The 16583-nt window shown below is 40.5% G+C and overlaps 1 protein-coding gene across 2 annotated transcripts in view; it reads right to left on the minus strand.

Annotated features, from left to right (window-relative positions):
* Window positions 1–16583, minus strand: part of LOC149456439 (EH domain-containing protein 3) — a 94830-nt gene that overhangs the window by 18001 nt on the left and 60246 nt on the right. For both annotated transcript variants that reach the window (XM_089685113.1, XM_089685112.1), the window contains 2 exons: window positions 3998–4410; window positions 3118–3282 (listed from right to left, as the gene is read on the minus strand). In XM_089685113.1, coding sequence (XP_089541239.1) covers window positions 3118–3282; window positions 3998–4410 — 578 coding nt within the window. The remainder of the gene's footprint in view (window positions 1–3117; window positions 3283–3997; window positions 4411–16583) is intronic.

Raw genomic sequence — 16583 nt, forward strand, 5'->3', positions numbered from 1 at the left:
CTGGTCTTTATGACCAGGAGCTCCTGCACAGAAGCAAAGTTTCACACTGGATTACTGCACAGATCTTCCAAAGAGAATACCAATGCTGCTTGTATTTGGAAAATATTTGTTTATCCCAGAGTTCATCTTTAAATAGACAAAACATAGAGAAAGGTGCATGTATTGCAGAGATGTACTGAATATTCTTTTTTTTTTGCCCAACCCTGCATTTTAACTCTCTACATAATATTACAGCATAAAGCTTTCATGCCACAGAATAGACCAACATCTAAGCAGGCAGACCCAGGAGGATCCACATTACGAACATATTATAAATGAGGGCCGTACAAACATAAAAAGGCGAGGAAACAATCACAGATATCCCGTTACTCGTGTAAGAGCCCTCTTCTTCTAAAAAGAAAAAAAAAATGTTTTCTGCTTGAATCTTCTTCCCTCGGGAGAGAGCCAAGTTTACATCAGCGGGATCTGGAACTTATCACAGCTCCTTGACATAGTTTACTAATCTAATAAATGACAGTGTTGCCTTGGAAGAGTTGGATATTTTCCTACATAAACACAGTAAATCAGAAAGTTCACATATATATTTAGCCATTTTTATTTTTAGAAAAACTGCTATAGAATTTTTCTAAAACCATTTGATGTCTGAACAATATATTTTAAAAGGTTACTCCAATTCATGGCTTTGTAATGGCTTTCATATATTTCAGTTTTTAGTACAAGTTAAACCAGCTAACATATTTCTTATATCTCTCAAGGTTTCCACAAGTGAAATTAGAGCAAAGAATTAGGTGCAATAAACGTTAATGGCTGGACCAATAGCTATTATTTTAATTAAATCTGTAAATTTAAAAAGCTTAAAAACAACTTTTGAAATTAGAGCTGAACTCTGGGCTGGAGACAGCTACCCATGTTCCCTTGTCCACACTGTCTGCACCAACTGTCTTCTCAACTGTTTTACCCCCAGAGGAACTCTTGACCTAAGTTTCAGGTCTCAGGAAACCCCTGCTAAAACCACGATATCAAGGGTCCCCTACATTGGTGGTCAATGGAGAGAATGTCACCTTAACAGTGGTGGTCACAATGCCATCCTTACAGATAGCAAAAAGTTCATTGGTGTCATGCTACTGGCTGTCATGTTGTGCTGACCCTTGAAGTATGCAGGCACATTCAGTTGGCAGATCGATCTGCCACAGCTCAAGGAAATTTAATCTCCAAACATGGAAAGGCTTCTTCACAGTGAGAGGTGTGAAAAATGTGGAATAGACTCCCTCAAGAGTTGGTTCTGGCCAGCTCTGTGGATTGCTTTAAAAAAGGCCTGGATTCTTTCTTAGTATCCAGTTATATTCTGTGTATCTAACATTTATAGGTAAAGTTGATCCATGGAATATCCAATTGCCTTTCGGGGGATCAGAAAGGAATTTTTTCCCCTGCAGGAGCAAATTGGATCCTGCTTTGCTGGGGTTTTTTGCCTTCCTCTGGATCAACTGTGGGTAAAGGATTTTGACTTTTTTTTTTTTTTTAATGGTTGAACTGGATGGACTTATGTCTTTTTTCAGCCAGACTAACTATGTAACCTCTGGAGGAACCCTAGGGTTCCACAGAATGAAAGTCAAGAATGGCTGGTCTAGACAATAAGAAATAAAGAGAGTTACTTTATTACTCATTCCCCAGGCAGCTGGTGCTCTTTTCCTTTCTCTGGCACTCCCATGATGTTGGCAGACCCTTGGAGCCTTCATGTACAATGCAGGACCTCTAGTCCTGCAATGAACATGAAGACGTCAGGGAGCTGCGGCCAGTTAGGCAGAGAAGACAAGCAGCATTGGGATATTGGTCGCGTACTGTGGAGACATTCTGAGAGAATGAGGAATAAGATACAAGTTTGACTTTATTTCTATGATCCTAGACAAATTGGTCTGTCAACTCTTACAGTACAGGCAGGGGCCCATTGCAAGTATAACTTCTTCTCCAGGCTGGATTTCAGCTGCAACATGGAAAAGGTTATATGAAATGTTAGTTATTGGCTTTAGATCTTCTTTACGTACCTGGGACCCAGGATGCTAAGCAGCATGAAGGAGCAATTGAGCAGACACCTGGAGGGGGCAGCTATGTGATACCAGTGGAAGTTCTGCATGACTTCAGGTTTGCTTTAACCTAAACCAAGCCCCTAACATTAACCTAAAATCTTAGGTGAAATGGGTGCTATATCAGCGATACGTGTTACCTTATCACAACAAGAAATACTATCAATAAAATCAAAAATAGTGTTGCGCTCCACTACCAATTGCAATAATAAAAACTGTGAATAAATAAATATTAAATAATTGCATTGATATTGATATATATATATTTTATGCTAGACTATTATTTTTTAATATTTATTTATTCACACTTTTTTTTATTGCAATTGGTAGTGGAGCATGACACTATTTCTGATTTTATTCTCTATGACACAAGGGTATGAGTATGTGTAGAATGTAAGCGAACCACATATTTTCATAATTTTTACACACAATTTTATTTTCACTATTGTATTGGTTTTTGCACCATTTTTAGTATCCTTTATAATATTTAATTATTTATTAACACTCTGTATACACCATAGTAGCTCACAAGACCCCACACTTGAGAAGAAATACTATCAAGCAATATGATGCAATGAAAACTTTGGAGCCTATGAATGTGTAAGCAATTTGCACAACAGCTGCTAGCAAAAGTGTGTCTAGTTACAATTTATCAGAATAAAAAGTCCTGTGGGTGTTACGTCTTTTCGATGTTTTTATAGTTTTGGACTTCTCACTTTCTAGCACAGAAGTTTCATTCAATATACTGTATATAGGAGCATAATCACAAGACTCACTAATTACCTGTCAAGATTTTTGTTTATTTTTTGGATATAATTATCTCCTTGCACTTGTGATATATTTATTACTTTAATTTTTGTTTACCTCAGCACTTTATATTCTGATAAAGGTACAAGATGTTGCTTCACTGCAGCCAACAAAAACTGCTCTGAAAGGTTTCAAACTAGAATGATTTGGGGCACACACACACACACAGGTGCAGCGTTGTATTCATGAAACTTTGAAAGGGTTTGCATTCGCATTACGTCTACGGTACCTGCATCTTCTTCAGGTTCGGAAAGTCTCCCGGTGAGATCTGATGTTCTTTCTCAATTCGACCGTAGATCTCACCCAGACTGGCAACCAGCTCTTTCTTTTTGTTGTCCTTGCCAAATACTGCTGGCATCTCCTTCTTCAGGGAGCTGATAATATACGCATGAACCTAGAACAACAAAGCAGAGCCATAAGATTATTTTTAAAACTCAACTCCAACCAAAACTTTTTCATTAGTGTGGGATAGAGAAGGGGAATGGATAGATCATATGGTTTTTTACTGAAGTCTATGCCCCCAGTGGGGATACAGACTGCAACAAAACACTTCTTTTTGGTAAAATGGGGATAGGTTATAATTACCATATATAATTTATATATATTTATATAAAACGCCGGACGGTAGGTGGTTAAGGCCCACCGTATATATTGTATAGGAGGTAAGGGAACATATAAGCATTTACTTGGCACACTGTTTTATACATGTATGTTGTTATCATAAGCTTACAAAAGGAAAATAAAATAAAAAATGTGCATTATTCTCTTTTTTTTTCACCTATTACCAGATTCACCTATTATTTTTTAAACATTTTTTCTCGTTTGACAGCTGCAGCCTGTTGGCATCAGCTGTCAATGTGCCTCTCTCTGTGTCAGGGACTATGAAAGCTGAAGCCAACAGGTTTGTAAACAAACATCATGTGATCTTCATGTTAATGAGCGTTTCCCAATGGCTGTCAGTGACAACCCAGACTTAGAACTAGCAGATTTAACAGCTATGCTCTTCTAGGTCTACAAATATAATGCAGATTTATATTCTGTTAATATAATACAGCATAGATTAAGGTTTTTTAACATCAGGGTGTTAAAGCATCAGCAATGTAACTCACTTTTGCCAGCCGTGCCCTTTTGATCAAGTCGTTGAGTTTTCTCAGGGCTGCATTTCGTGGAAGGCTCTGAATGTCTCTGAAGAGGTCTTGCTCCTCAGCTTCAAACAGTTTGCGGTTATCGGGGATGAGAAGCGGGTGGGACCAGAATGAACCAATATAGACTCTGATCACCTCTGGGGTGTTGACAATTTTCCCTAGGGACCACATGAGGGCCCCATAGACCCTCATCAGTTGCTGGGTCTCTATCTGGTCAGCCTTGTTTAGGACTACACGCATTTTGTCTTCATGGTTCTTCAGAGCTTTAATGACTTCTGAGAATTCATCGGAAATGTCTAGCTTGTGAGCATCAAACAACAGAATGATGCGGTCCACCCTCTCCGCGAACCACTCCAACACAGCTGCAAAGTCATAGCCTGCAATGACACAGTACATTATAGTTATTAGAGGCCATTAGTATAAAGAAAAATATGGAACTACATAATGAAGTCTGTTGGGAAAAAAATCCTGCATGTTACAATATTAGAAAAAAAAAATTAAGTAACAGAAATATAGGTGGAGTTAATCTTGTGATATTAATAAATCTGAAGATTTTGTACATTATTAGAAATCTACAGTCAGATAGGGTATGTTCCATTCCCTGTTTATTTACAGTCTTCAGCTGCTGCAAATTGGCAGTTGATAGTGGTGGCACAAGTACACCTATAACTCAATAATCAGTTGTGTATATAAATATGAATTTTAGCTACTGAGTTCGGTAAACACCACAACATTTCTTTTGACAAAGCAGTTCAGAAAAGACAGGTAAACATCTGAAACTTACAGATCCACCTACTGGCTTGAGATGAAAACAAAGTAAGTAAACTTAAACATAGGTCTATCCTCAGATAAAAATGTTACCAAAAATAAAAAAGGCAGACTCAATGAACCACTTGGTCTTTTACATTTCTAACTATTCAAATGCAACATTATAATTTATCTGAGTAAAAAAGAACACAATGTAAAATAATTTTCTTAAATATTTCATAAAAATAAAGAAAATTAAAAAAAAAAAAAAAAGATTCAGAACATCTCTGAAATATATGCGCATTTCCCCATATCTTGTCTCTAATAAATTCTGCAAGTACAGAAAACTCTGTAATCTGTTTATCCCACCAGAAATCCATTGAGCACCTAACTTCCTGTAGGAGCTCACAACACTGCTTCTACGGCACTGAAATCCCAAGCCGTGATGTCGGCCCTGGCTGAGTTCTTCCCAGCTTACAGGGTTTGTAAAGTTTATTTTTTTAAATAAACATGTAAAACTGACCTGCTCTGTGCAACATAATTGCACAGAGCAGTCCTGATCTTCCTCTTCTTGGGACCCCACCGGTGCTCCTGTCTCCTCCTCTTCTCAGTGTGCCACCATAGGAAGGGAGCACACCTGCAAACTCGATCCCAAACCATTCTGCCTGTATCCATAGACACAGACAGTGCAGCTGATCCCCCCCCCCCCCCAGCCCCTTTGTCACACGATTTGACCGACAGCAAAGTCTGTGAGAACAGGGAGAGCAGCTACAGACAGGCACAGTACTGGATCAAAAAAGAGAGTTCAGGTAAGTATAGGGGGAGTATGGGGGGGGGGGGGTGAGGAGTAATATTACTATGTTAACATTGTTTACCTTAATGCAGGGAATGCATTAAGGTAAATGTTTAAGCTTTAGAACCACTTTAACTATAGAAAGGCTCCCCCAGGTTATGGAAGAGAGGAAAGAAAGAGGTTTTTTGATGTCAAAACCATGAGAACAGACTGGGATGACAATGCTGCTTCTCCATAAATACAGTGCAGTCAGTGTAGTCCCCTGAAGAAAAGAAATGTGGTCCTAGCAAAATCACTGGATAAAAATAAAGGAAAAATAGCCTGAAAAAAAAGAAACTAAACACATCTAATAAATGGTAAGCGGCAATATAATACATTTTTGTTCATGGGTTTAGAAACACTTTAAGGGTCTAGTTTGACCTGATTGAAAACAACAAAAACACTAAGTAGACACCTGACCATCCCACCTACATGACCTTCCTGAACACATTCCAAAACCAATGGCATTAAAATGGAACTGGTTCCCTCTTTGTGGCTATAACAGTCTCCACTCCATCACATTCTGGGAAGGCTTTCCACAAGAATTTGGAGTGTGTCTGTGGGAATTTGTGCTCAGTCAGCCAAAACAGCATTTAAGAAAATATGTGGCTTACAATCACAGTTTCACCATTTAATTTCAAAAGGTATTCCAAAATTGAGCTCTTAGTATTCCCTTCAGCCTGTGCCCCCTCCCCTGACTTCTCCATCAAGATCAATAACACAATCATCAGTCCCTCCCCTCATGCCAGGGTACTAGGTGTAATCCTAGACTCCCATCTGTCCTTTCACCCCCAAATCCAATCGCTGTCCAAATCTTGTAGACTTGACCTCCGCAACATCTCCAAGATACGCTCGTTCCTAACCTCAGAAACCACTAAGCAACGTAATCACTCCCTTGTTATCTCTCGCCTTGACTATTGTAACTCCCTCCTCATTGGCCTACCTCATCGCAGGCTATCCCCTCTTCAGTCTATCATGAATGCTGCTGCCAGACTCATCCACCTTACTAACCGTTCTGTATCTGCCACCCCTCTCTGCCAATCCCTCCACTGGCTTCTCACTGCCCAACGGATAAAATTCAAAACATTAACAATAACATATAAAGCCATTTATAACTCTGCCCCAAATTACATCACCAATCTTGTCTCCAAATATCACCCAAACCGTACTCTCCGGTCCTTGCACAACCTCCTGCTCTCTAGCTCCCTTGTCTCCTCCTTCCATGCTCATCTCCAGGACTTCTCCAGAGCTTCCCCCATCCTCTGGAACTCTCTACCCCAATTTATCAGACTATCACCTACTCTGCTCACTTTTAGGCGATCTCTGAAAACCTATCTCTTCAGGGAAGCCTATCCTACCCTCAGCTAATAATGGAATCTTCTACTCCTCCTATCAGTCCATCCCCTACAGTTACTACCTTTTGTACCACTAGCTCCTCCCTCTTAGATTGTAAGCTCCAAGGAGCAGGGCCCACCTAGCCCTCTTGTATTGAACTGTATTGTTGCTGTATTGTCTCCCATTATATTATAAAATGCTGAGAAACCTGTTGGCGCTATATAAATCCTGTATAATAATAATATTCAGTAGGCTTGAGGTCAGGGTTCCATGCAGGCCACTCCACACCAAACTGGTTAAACCATGTCTTTATGGTGCTGGCTTTGTGCAAAGAGGCATAGTTGGAACAGAAAAGGTCCTCTCATAAACTGTTGCTATAAGGTTGAAAGCACACAATTGTCCAAACGTTCTTTATATGCTGGTGCATTACCAGTTCCTTTCACTGGATATATCAGATCTTATCTTAATAGTTCTTAGAAGGGACATTAATTTCCTGACATACAGTTGACCTTTTTGATAAACATGCAAAAAGCAACATCAAAAATTAATTTTAAATAAATATTATATTATCACTTCAGAATATGACTGTACTTAATTGCATTTAGATTTCCCTTTAAATCATTGCCCTAGTAGCTGTAAAAGTGCGGGATCTAGGCCAAGCTGGAACCAATCTGCTTATTCCCAAGGTATATGAGAGAAGAAGATTCATCATCTACAGAAATAGGATGACTTGCTGATGAATGATGATCTCTTTAGCAGTGTCGGGCAATGATGTTCACATTTTTCAGCATGAAATGTCATTTTTAGGTTTATTTTCCAAGGAAGGTTGGTCACTTGCTGTCGATACAGGAAACTGTATTGTTCTCACAAGGTTTATTTGTGTCTGTTATTACCGCCTTGGTGAGTGTAATTACTGGTTGGGGGGTCCCAGAACAAGATACTATCACAGTGTTTTAACACATCTAGTCAACACATAGATCCTTCTCCCTTTTCCTTGCCCAATCCACCTCTCAAATTGGCTAAATTAAGATCTGTTGTGCATATTAGCAACATAAGTCATTTAGTTCCCTATCTGAATACACTTTCGGGAATAACTAAAGCTCGCTACATCGATATGTTTACTTATATTTCACTCTGATTATATGCTTTTTTTAAGGTTTACTGAAGACTTTTTCAGTGTTTGAGTGTTTTAAAGACAATATATGGCAAAATGTTTGTGGACACCTGAAAATCTGTTTCTAAAATTATGGGCATTAATGTCATCACCGTAAGCCCCTGTACAGACGTCCTTTCGGACGAAACATGTAAGCCGGAGTTATTGTGGTGATGCTTGCCAGAGTGATCGATGGATGCTTTATGATATGCTCTGTATTGCTTTCAACATGTGAGTAGATACCTGGTTTTAATAAATGGTTGTTTATCATACTGCACTATTGGCAATTCTACTTCCTCTTTTTTATGATGTTAATGACTGTCTGGCTACTTGGTTGCTCTCAGCGGGACTGGACCAGAATTGAGCAAGCTGAAGACCAGCTGTACCGAAAGGCTCATCGTCCACCATACATCCATTTGTTTAGGTTTTCTACCATAAGTGCTGGTAGACCTCCTAACTTATGAGGTCTAACCTTCTGGTAAGCAGCGGTGTGGATATTTGGTGGCTGGTGCACAGTGGAGGGGTATTGAAAAAAAGATCCTTACACAACCCTCAGTTTGCACTTTTTTCTTTTTGGTGAACCACATCATGTTATTAATTATTTGACTAATTAATTCAGGAACACTTAGTCATGTGTTGGACTTCTATCTGCTGAACTCATCTGATAAATTTTTTTAGCACATGTTGGTTTTAGGTATTCTTATGTGCATTCATTTAGAAGTGCTGTGGTTTATATTTATATATATATTTATAATAAATCTTCATCATTCATTAGTTATTCATTTAAGTACGTATTACTTGACAGAGCTGAATGTTTTGTGTATTTGTGGCTATAACAGCCTCCACTATTCTGGGAAGGCTTTCCATAAGATTTTGAAGTGTGGAATTGTATCCATTCAGTCAAAACAGCATTTGTGAAGTCAGGCTGTGATCTTGAATGAGAAGGTCTGATTTGAAATCAGAGTTCTAATTAATTTCCAAAGGTGTTCTGTAATGTTGAGGTCAGGGCTCTGTGAAGGCCACTTGAGTTCCTCCTCCCAAAACTCATCAAACCATGTTTATGGAGCTGGCGTTGTGCACAGGGGCACAGTCATATTGGTACAACAATGGGCCTTTCCAAAACTGTTGTCCCAAGGTTGGAAGAGGTACAACTGTCTATAACAACTATGTATGCAGTAGGTATTTAACAGTGCCCTTCCCCGGAAACGTGAACTCAAAATCTGTTGTAGTAGTATGTGTCCACATTCTTCTGGCCATATAGTAGGTGTGATGCTCAAGTGTCCACAAACTTTTTACCATGCAATGTAAATCTTCCCACCCCAGCATGATTCTTACACAAAAACACCATCCCAGGATACAAAAATAAATAAAAAAATTGCTAAAAGGTATAAGAGAAGAGTTGTGATCGACTTGGATGGGATTAAAAATGAGATATCAGGAAAATAGCTAAAGAGCAGTTTCAACTTTAAGTTAACAATATATGTGCTTATGTTTTCTTACGGATATTGCAAAGCTACAGTTGTGGCCAAAATTATTCAACCCCCAATGCTGTAAAGGGGTTTAGGGACTATAGTGTACATTTGGAATTGTATTCAGAATCAAATCCTACAAGGACGTTGTAACTACCCAAATGCAACTAAAATGACATCAATTGTTTATGTAATACAGTAGTAAATGGTTCTTATGTGGTTTCTTCATTGCCACAATTATTCAACCCCTTAAAGACTACCACTCTGAAGAACAGAGGTTCATACAGGTGCTTTCCATCAGGTATTGAAAACACCTGTGGATGTCACCGAGCAGCAATCAAGCATAATAAGCACCAATTAGGCAGCTTTAAAATGACTGTGATACTCAGCTCCTTCTAGACATTTACTGGTGTGGTTACAAACATGGTGAAGGCAAGAGAATGGTCCAGGAAGACAAGAGAAGAGGTGATTTCTCTTCACAGGAAGGGCAATGGCTATAAGAAGATTGCAAAGATGTTAAACATACCAAGAGACACCTTAGGAAGCATCATTCGCAAATTCAAGGCAAAGGGCACTGTTGAAACGCTACCTGGTCGTGGCAGAAAGAAGATGCTGACTTCGACTGCTGTGCGCTACCTGAAGCGTAGAGTGGAGAGAAGTCCCCGTGTGACTGCTGAGGAACTGAGAAAAGATTTGTCAGATGTGGGTACAGAAGTTTCAGCCCAGACAATAAGACGCACACTGCGTAATGAAGGCCTCCGTGCCAGAACTCCCAGGCGTACCCCCTTGCTGTCTCCAAAGAATAAGAAGAGTCGACTGCAGTATGCCAAAAGCCATGTGGACAAACCACAAAAGTTGTGGGATAGTGTTCTGTGGACTGATGAAACAAAATTAGAACTGTTTGGGCCCATGGATCAACGCTATGTTTGGAGGAGGAAGAACAAGGCCTATGATGAAAAGAACACCTTGCCTACTGTGAAGCATGGTGGAGGGTCAATCATGCTTTGGGGCTGTTTTGCTTCTGCAGGTACAGGGAAGCTTCAGCGTGTGCAAGGTACCATGAATTCTCTTCAGTACCAGGAGATATTGGATGGAAACGTGATGCAGTCCGTCACACACCTGAGGCTTGGGAGACGTTGGACCTTTCAACAGGACAATGATCCCAAGCATACCTCCAAGTCCACTAGAGCATGGTTGCAGAGGAAAGGCTGGAACATTTTGGAGTGGCCATCGCAGTCACCAGACTTAAATCCGATTGAGAACCTCTGGTGGGACTTAAAGAAAGCAGTTGCAGTGCGCAAGCCTAAGAATGTGACTGAACTGGAGGCCTTTGCCCATGAAGAATGGGCGAAGATACCCGTAGATCGCTGCAAGACACTTGTGTCAAGCTATGCTTCACGTTTAAAAGCTGTTATAACTGTAAAAGGATGCTGTACTAAGTACTAAGATTGAATGTCACTTGGGGGTTGAATAAAACTGATAATGCTGTGAGCACAGAAAAGACATTTGTGGTTATTTCATTATAACTGTTATGTTATATTTGTCTGACCTACAAGTGCCTCTTTAATGTAAATGTAAGCAAGATGACTGAATGATCAAAAGCAATGTCAAACTGGCCAAAACACTCAATTTCAGTGGGGGTTGAATAATTTTGGCCACAACTGTAGATGCTTGATTTAATATACCTGGTTTTGAAATGGGATGCCCAATGAGCACATACAGGTGTGTCGTAGATATGATAGTCAGGAGGCCATATAGTGAACAATTATATGAGAACATCAGAGCAGCTGTATTTGCTCATAGTATATGCAGGCTCCGTTTCCTGCTTAGTAATACTTAAAAGGCATTTTATTTTTAGAGTTTTGGAAAGAGTGCAGAGGGATTATTATTATTATAATACAGAGTTTATATAGATTAGAACAGCTGGCAGGTTTTTGATGATGTCTGTGCCTCTGTTAGGAAAATTTCCCTCTTTACAGTTTTCACTGAAAGTGAAAGAAAATCCCAAATTTTGGGTTGTAAGCAGAACAGTGATAGGAAATTTTCCAATTGGGACACTAGTTTTGGTGACACCACAGGATGCCCTCACTTTGGAGGGATTTCCTCTCACTTTCTGTTTTGGCTATGGCACATGAAGTGACGGGAAATCTCCCCAATTTGACAGAAATGGCAAAAAAAGCCACTGACAAGGGTTATAACCCTCCTTAGGTCTATCCAAAATAAAAAAGAAAAGTTTTGCCTTTAGTGCTACTTCAACGGTAACTGCTCCCATCTATGGAAGTCTACACATGAGGTCTGACCTACCTGAAAAAATACACTTTGAAGCTTAAAGTGCTACTAAAGTCTTCTGTATTGTTTTTTTTTTAAATAAGAAACATGTCATAATTACCTGCTCTGTGCAGTGGTTTTGCACACAGCAACCTGGATCCTCCTCTTCTTGGGTCTCTCGCCAGCGCACATAACCCCTCCCTCCTGTTGGATGCCCCCATAGCATGCAGCTTGCTATGGAGGCACCCGAGCAGGTGCACTCCTGAAATCCAGCAGTAAGAGGGTTACATGTACATGAGAAAGTGATCCAATTAATAATAATAAACCATGTTTCTGTGTAGATTTCTTCATTACATAGGCAGGCTCTGCTTCCTGCTTTGCAATGAGGCACAATAGTGGCGCCTTGCTGTTCCTCTCTCCCAGTGTCTGATAGTCTGGTATAAAATCAGTGTGTGCTCACTGCAATACAGTTTCCTTGTAAGGGAAGTGCCATTATTCCAGAAGATGGTGGGTTCAGGGCCCCTATCATAACAGAATTTCCCCAGCACTGCCAAGAACACAGCTATATAAACCAACAATTCTTGATCTTTTTTAAAGCAGGTCAGAGGTAATAGAATCCCGCTGTTAGTAAAACAAAGAGCCAAGCGTGGTCTCTGGATTTACCGGATTTACACACTGGGATTATCACCCTTTACACATCCTGAGCTTAAAATGTTTACGCAGCACTAACCAGCTGCTTACATACATTGTGCGGTGTCACTGAACAGCGCTTCCTCCCCCATCGCCCTGAGAAGGGTGAACGCAGGGCTTAGTGGGCCGCTGTCGATTCCAATTAACCTCATGACGAGGAGGGATACATAAATCAAATCTAATGCGACAGTGATCACAGAAAAAAAGTGTCTGGATCGACTGATGTCAAATATGAAGTGTCCTTCTTTCAAAGGAATTACAAATAACATGACGGAGAATGGCTCACGGCTCTGACTCCTGTGGGAGACTTTAAAAAATGAACTGTCAAAAACAGGTTAGGCTAGGCTGGAGAAAACTATGACAAGAACTACAAGTCCAAGCATGCCCTGAAAGCCAAAGGACACAATCCAGCCAAATAGGTTGATGCTGTGCCTTATGTATCAAAGAAGGAATTGTTTGTATTGTCCATATCAGCCAAATACACTGGGACATGTATAAATGTAACTTTTACCCAAATTACTTGTACCAAATTAGGAAATTGAAAGGGTGAATTTCATTGACTAAAAAAGGAAGCACAAACTTTTCTTTATTCACGCATGTGCATGGAGCCTAATCTTTGTTTCTATAGTGGGAAAATCGGTCATTTTAATTAATTATTTCAGTTTATCATAGTTGAAGTCTAACTCAGCAATAAAATCAATAAACAAGTCCCCCAACCCCAGGAGACAAAGGATCTAATACTCATATTTTTTAGAGGAAAAGATAAAGCAGAGTATTACTTTCCTTAATCCACAGAACACGTGTCAAGCACAAGGCCCTGAGCTGAATCTGGCCCGCCAGGCCATTTCATGAGGCTCTCGCACCTCTCCCGTAGCTGCAGCACCTCCTCGTCCCTGACTCCACCTTGTCTCAGCAGTTGGCAGCAGAGAGAAGGACAGAACTCCTCCACCAGCTCCTGTTCTTCTCTGTACAGGTGCGGAGAGGCTTCTCTCTGCCGTTTTTCCCCCCAAACAGTCAGCAGCAGACAGGAGGACAAAACTCATCCTACAGATCCTGCACTTCTCTGTGCAGCCGCAGCATTCCCTTGTCTCTGCCTCCCCTGGTCTCAACATTCAGCAGACTCTAGCGGCTGACTACAGCCTTCCTCCTCCAAACCCTGCGATTTCTGCTTCTGAGCTCTGCCCCCAGCTTCTTCCTAGCAGCAGCACAAGGTAAGGGTGTGCACTGTGATATAAGGGAGGGTGGGGTGCTCTGGACAGTTACATAGTTAGTCTGGCTGAAAAAAAAAACAAAAGTCCATCCAGTTCAACCATTAAAAAAAAAAAAAAAAAAGTTATAATCCTACACCCACAGTTGATCCAGAGGAAGGCAAAAAAACCAGCAAAGCATGATCCAATTTGCTCCTGCAGGGCAAAAAAATTCCTTCCTGATCCCCCGAGAGGCAATAGGACATTCCCTGGATCAACTTTACCTATAAATGTTAGTATCCAGTTATATTCTGTGTATCTAAGAAACAATCTAGGCCTTTTTTAAAGCAATCCACGGATCTGGCCATAACCAACTCTTGAGGGAGTCTATTCCATATTTTCACAGCTCCTACTGTGAAGAAACCTTTCCGTGTTTGTAGATTAAATTTCTTTTCCTCCAGATGTAAAAAGTGTCCTCTGTGATGACCTCTGCTTATAATTATTATGAGAATAATACAATGCTATGCCAGTTGAAAAGGAGCGTCGCACACCGCTGGTATGATGCACAAGAAACCTTATTGCTCAGACAGAACACCATGGCAGAAACATTTACTGTCTGAGCAGTCGCCAATAGTTTCTTGTGAATGATACCAGTGGTGTGTGACCCTCCTTTTCAGATTTGCATGATCTGCTACAGGAGTGTGAGTGGGCTCTGTACCAGTCTGCACCTGCCCTTCACAGATTAAATCTTAAATTATTACTAAAACCAGTACTATCAAGTGCAGCAGCAATTATCTGATAAAGAGTACATACATTTATAAAGTCTTACAGATACAACCATCCCTTTGAGGGAAACCATAATGCTAATACTGCCCGCAATGAAACAGAGTGAAACCCGTGATCTAGAGTCTTGCCGTATGCCTCCCTGATGCACACAGCTCCAATCACTCTGCTCAAAGCTCTTCACCCCATCCACACTGGCCGTCAGGAGCTGGCTACAGGTGATCAATGATCCACACAGGACACCTCAACAAATCGAAAGGAAGCCACTCTGCTTCAGAAAAGCCTGAAGTAAACCTGTATTGATGTTATCGAGTACAGGATAAATCCACCTGTTCCACCAACGCATTTCACTTTGCTAGAAGTGAAATGCGTAGGAGGATCAGGTGGATTTGTCCTTGCTGTGACAGAGGATTGGACCACCAGTTGTTGTAGAGCTGCATGCTAAGTTCAATACTGTGTCTTTTCTAAGCCTATATTAGAAACAAAACAATAAACCCTTTACCAGACTGGGGTGGGGGATACTTAAGGATCTTTTTGTTGGCCCGAGTTCAGCTTTAAAGACTTGCATCAGACGAAATTTGATCCCTTCAGACGAAGTCCGGAAGTGACGAAACGTGTTAGGGGAAGTGACGTCAAGACGCACGTACGCGAACCGGAAGTGTCGCCGTGGCCATTTTGTTGGTTATCTACACATGGTTTTTATCCATTGTTTGCTAAGCCTGTACAAGAGCCATGGTCAGAGCTGGAAGTTCTGTATTTTAATGTAAGTTACTATTAAATTTTCCCTATGCTTTGAGATCTGTCTTAAAACTCTTCTTGTCTTTGTGAGGTCCTTGGAAGAATTATCCTGGAAGAGAGAATGGAAGATTTTGGTTCCATAGTATTGATAAGCGTATGAATACTCACAGAGGGTAATAGTATTTAGCACTATTGGGTGTTGGCCCACGGAGTGTACACAGTGTTGCAGTGTTCACAGTTTGTGTTATATGTGCATATATAAAGAATTTTTTTTTTTTGGCACATTTTGGAGTGGTTTGTGATTTGCACAAATTTATTTGTATAAAACGTAATGCACTAGAGTATATATTTTTTTCTATTTTTGAGGTTTTCGCCGGATTAAATAGGAGCCAATCCTTCTTATTGGATGAAAGTTTGAAATTTTGGACTTTTTGGACACATTGGAGACTTTGTAGGAATTGGACACTTTATGGTTTAATTTAATTTACAGTTGTGTCCAAAATTATTCAACCCCCAATGCTGTAAAGGGGTTTAGGGACTATAGTGTACATTTGGAATTGTATTCAGAATCAAATCCTACAAGGACGTTGTAACTACCCAAATGCAACTAAAATGACATCAATTGTTTATGTAATACAGTAGTAAATGGTTCTTATGTGGTTTCTTCATTGCCACAATTATTCAACCCCTTAAAGACTACCACTCTGAAGAACAGAGGTTCATACAGGTGCTTTCCATCAGGTATTGAAAACACCTGTGGATGTCACCGAGCAGCAATCAAGCATAATAAGCACCAATTAGGCAGCTTTAAAATGACTGTGATACTCAGCTCCTTCTAGACATTTACTGGTGTGGTTACAAACATGGTGAAGGCAAGAGAATGGTCCAGGAAGACAAGAGAAGAGGTGATTTCTCTTCACAGGAAGGGCAATGGCTATAAGAAGATTGCAAAGATGTTAAACATACCAAGAGACACCTTAGGAAGCATCATTCGCAAATTCAAGGCAAAGGGCACTGTTGAAACGCTACCTGGTCGTGGCAGAAAGAAGATGCTGACTTCGACTGCTGTGCGCTACCTGAAGCGTAGAGTGGAGAGAAGTCCCCGTGTGACTGCTGAGGAACTGAGAAAAGATTTGTCAGATGTGGGTACAGAAGTTTCAGCCCAGACAATAAGACGCACACTGCGTAATGAAGGCCTCCGTGCCAGAACTCCCAGGCGTACCCCCTTGCTGTCTCCAAAGAATAAGAAGAGTCGACTGCAGTATGCCAAAAGCCATGTGGACAAACCACAAAAGTTGTGGGATAGTGTTCTGTGGACTGATGAAACAAAATTAGAACTGTTTGGGCC

The sequence above is a fragment of the Staurois parvus genome, unplaced genomic scaffold (assembly GCF_062004578.1).
Source record: "Staurois parvus isolate SC_StPar_1 unplaced genomic scaffold, SC_StPar_1.0 ptg000362l, whole genome shotgun sequence".
Lineage (NCBI taxonomy): Eukaryota > Metazoa > Chordata > Amphibia > Anura > Ranidae > Staurois > Staurois parvus.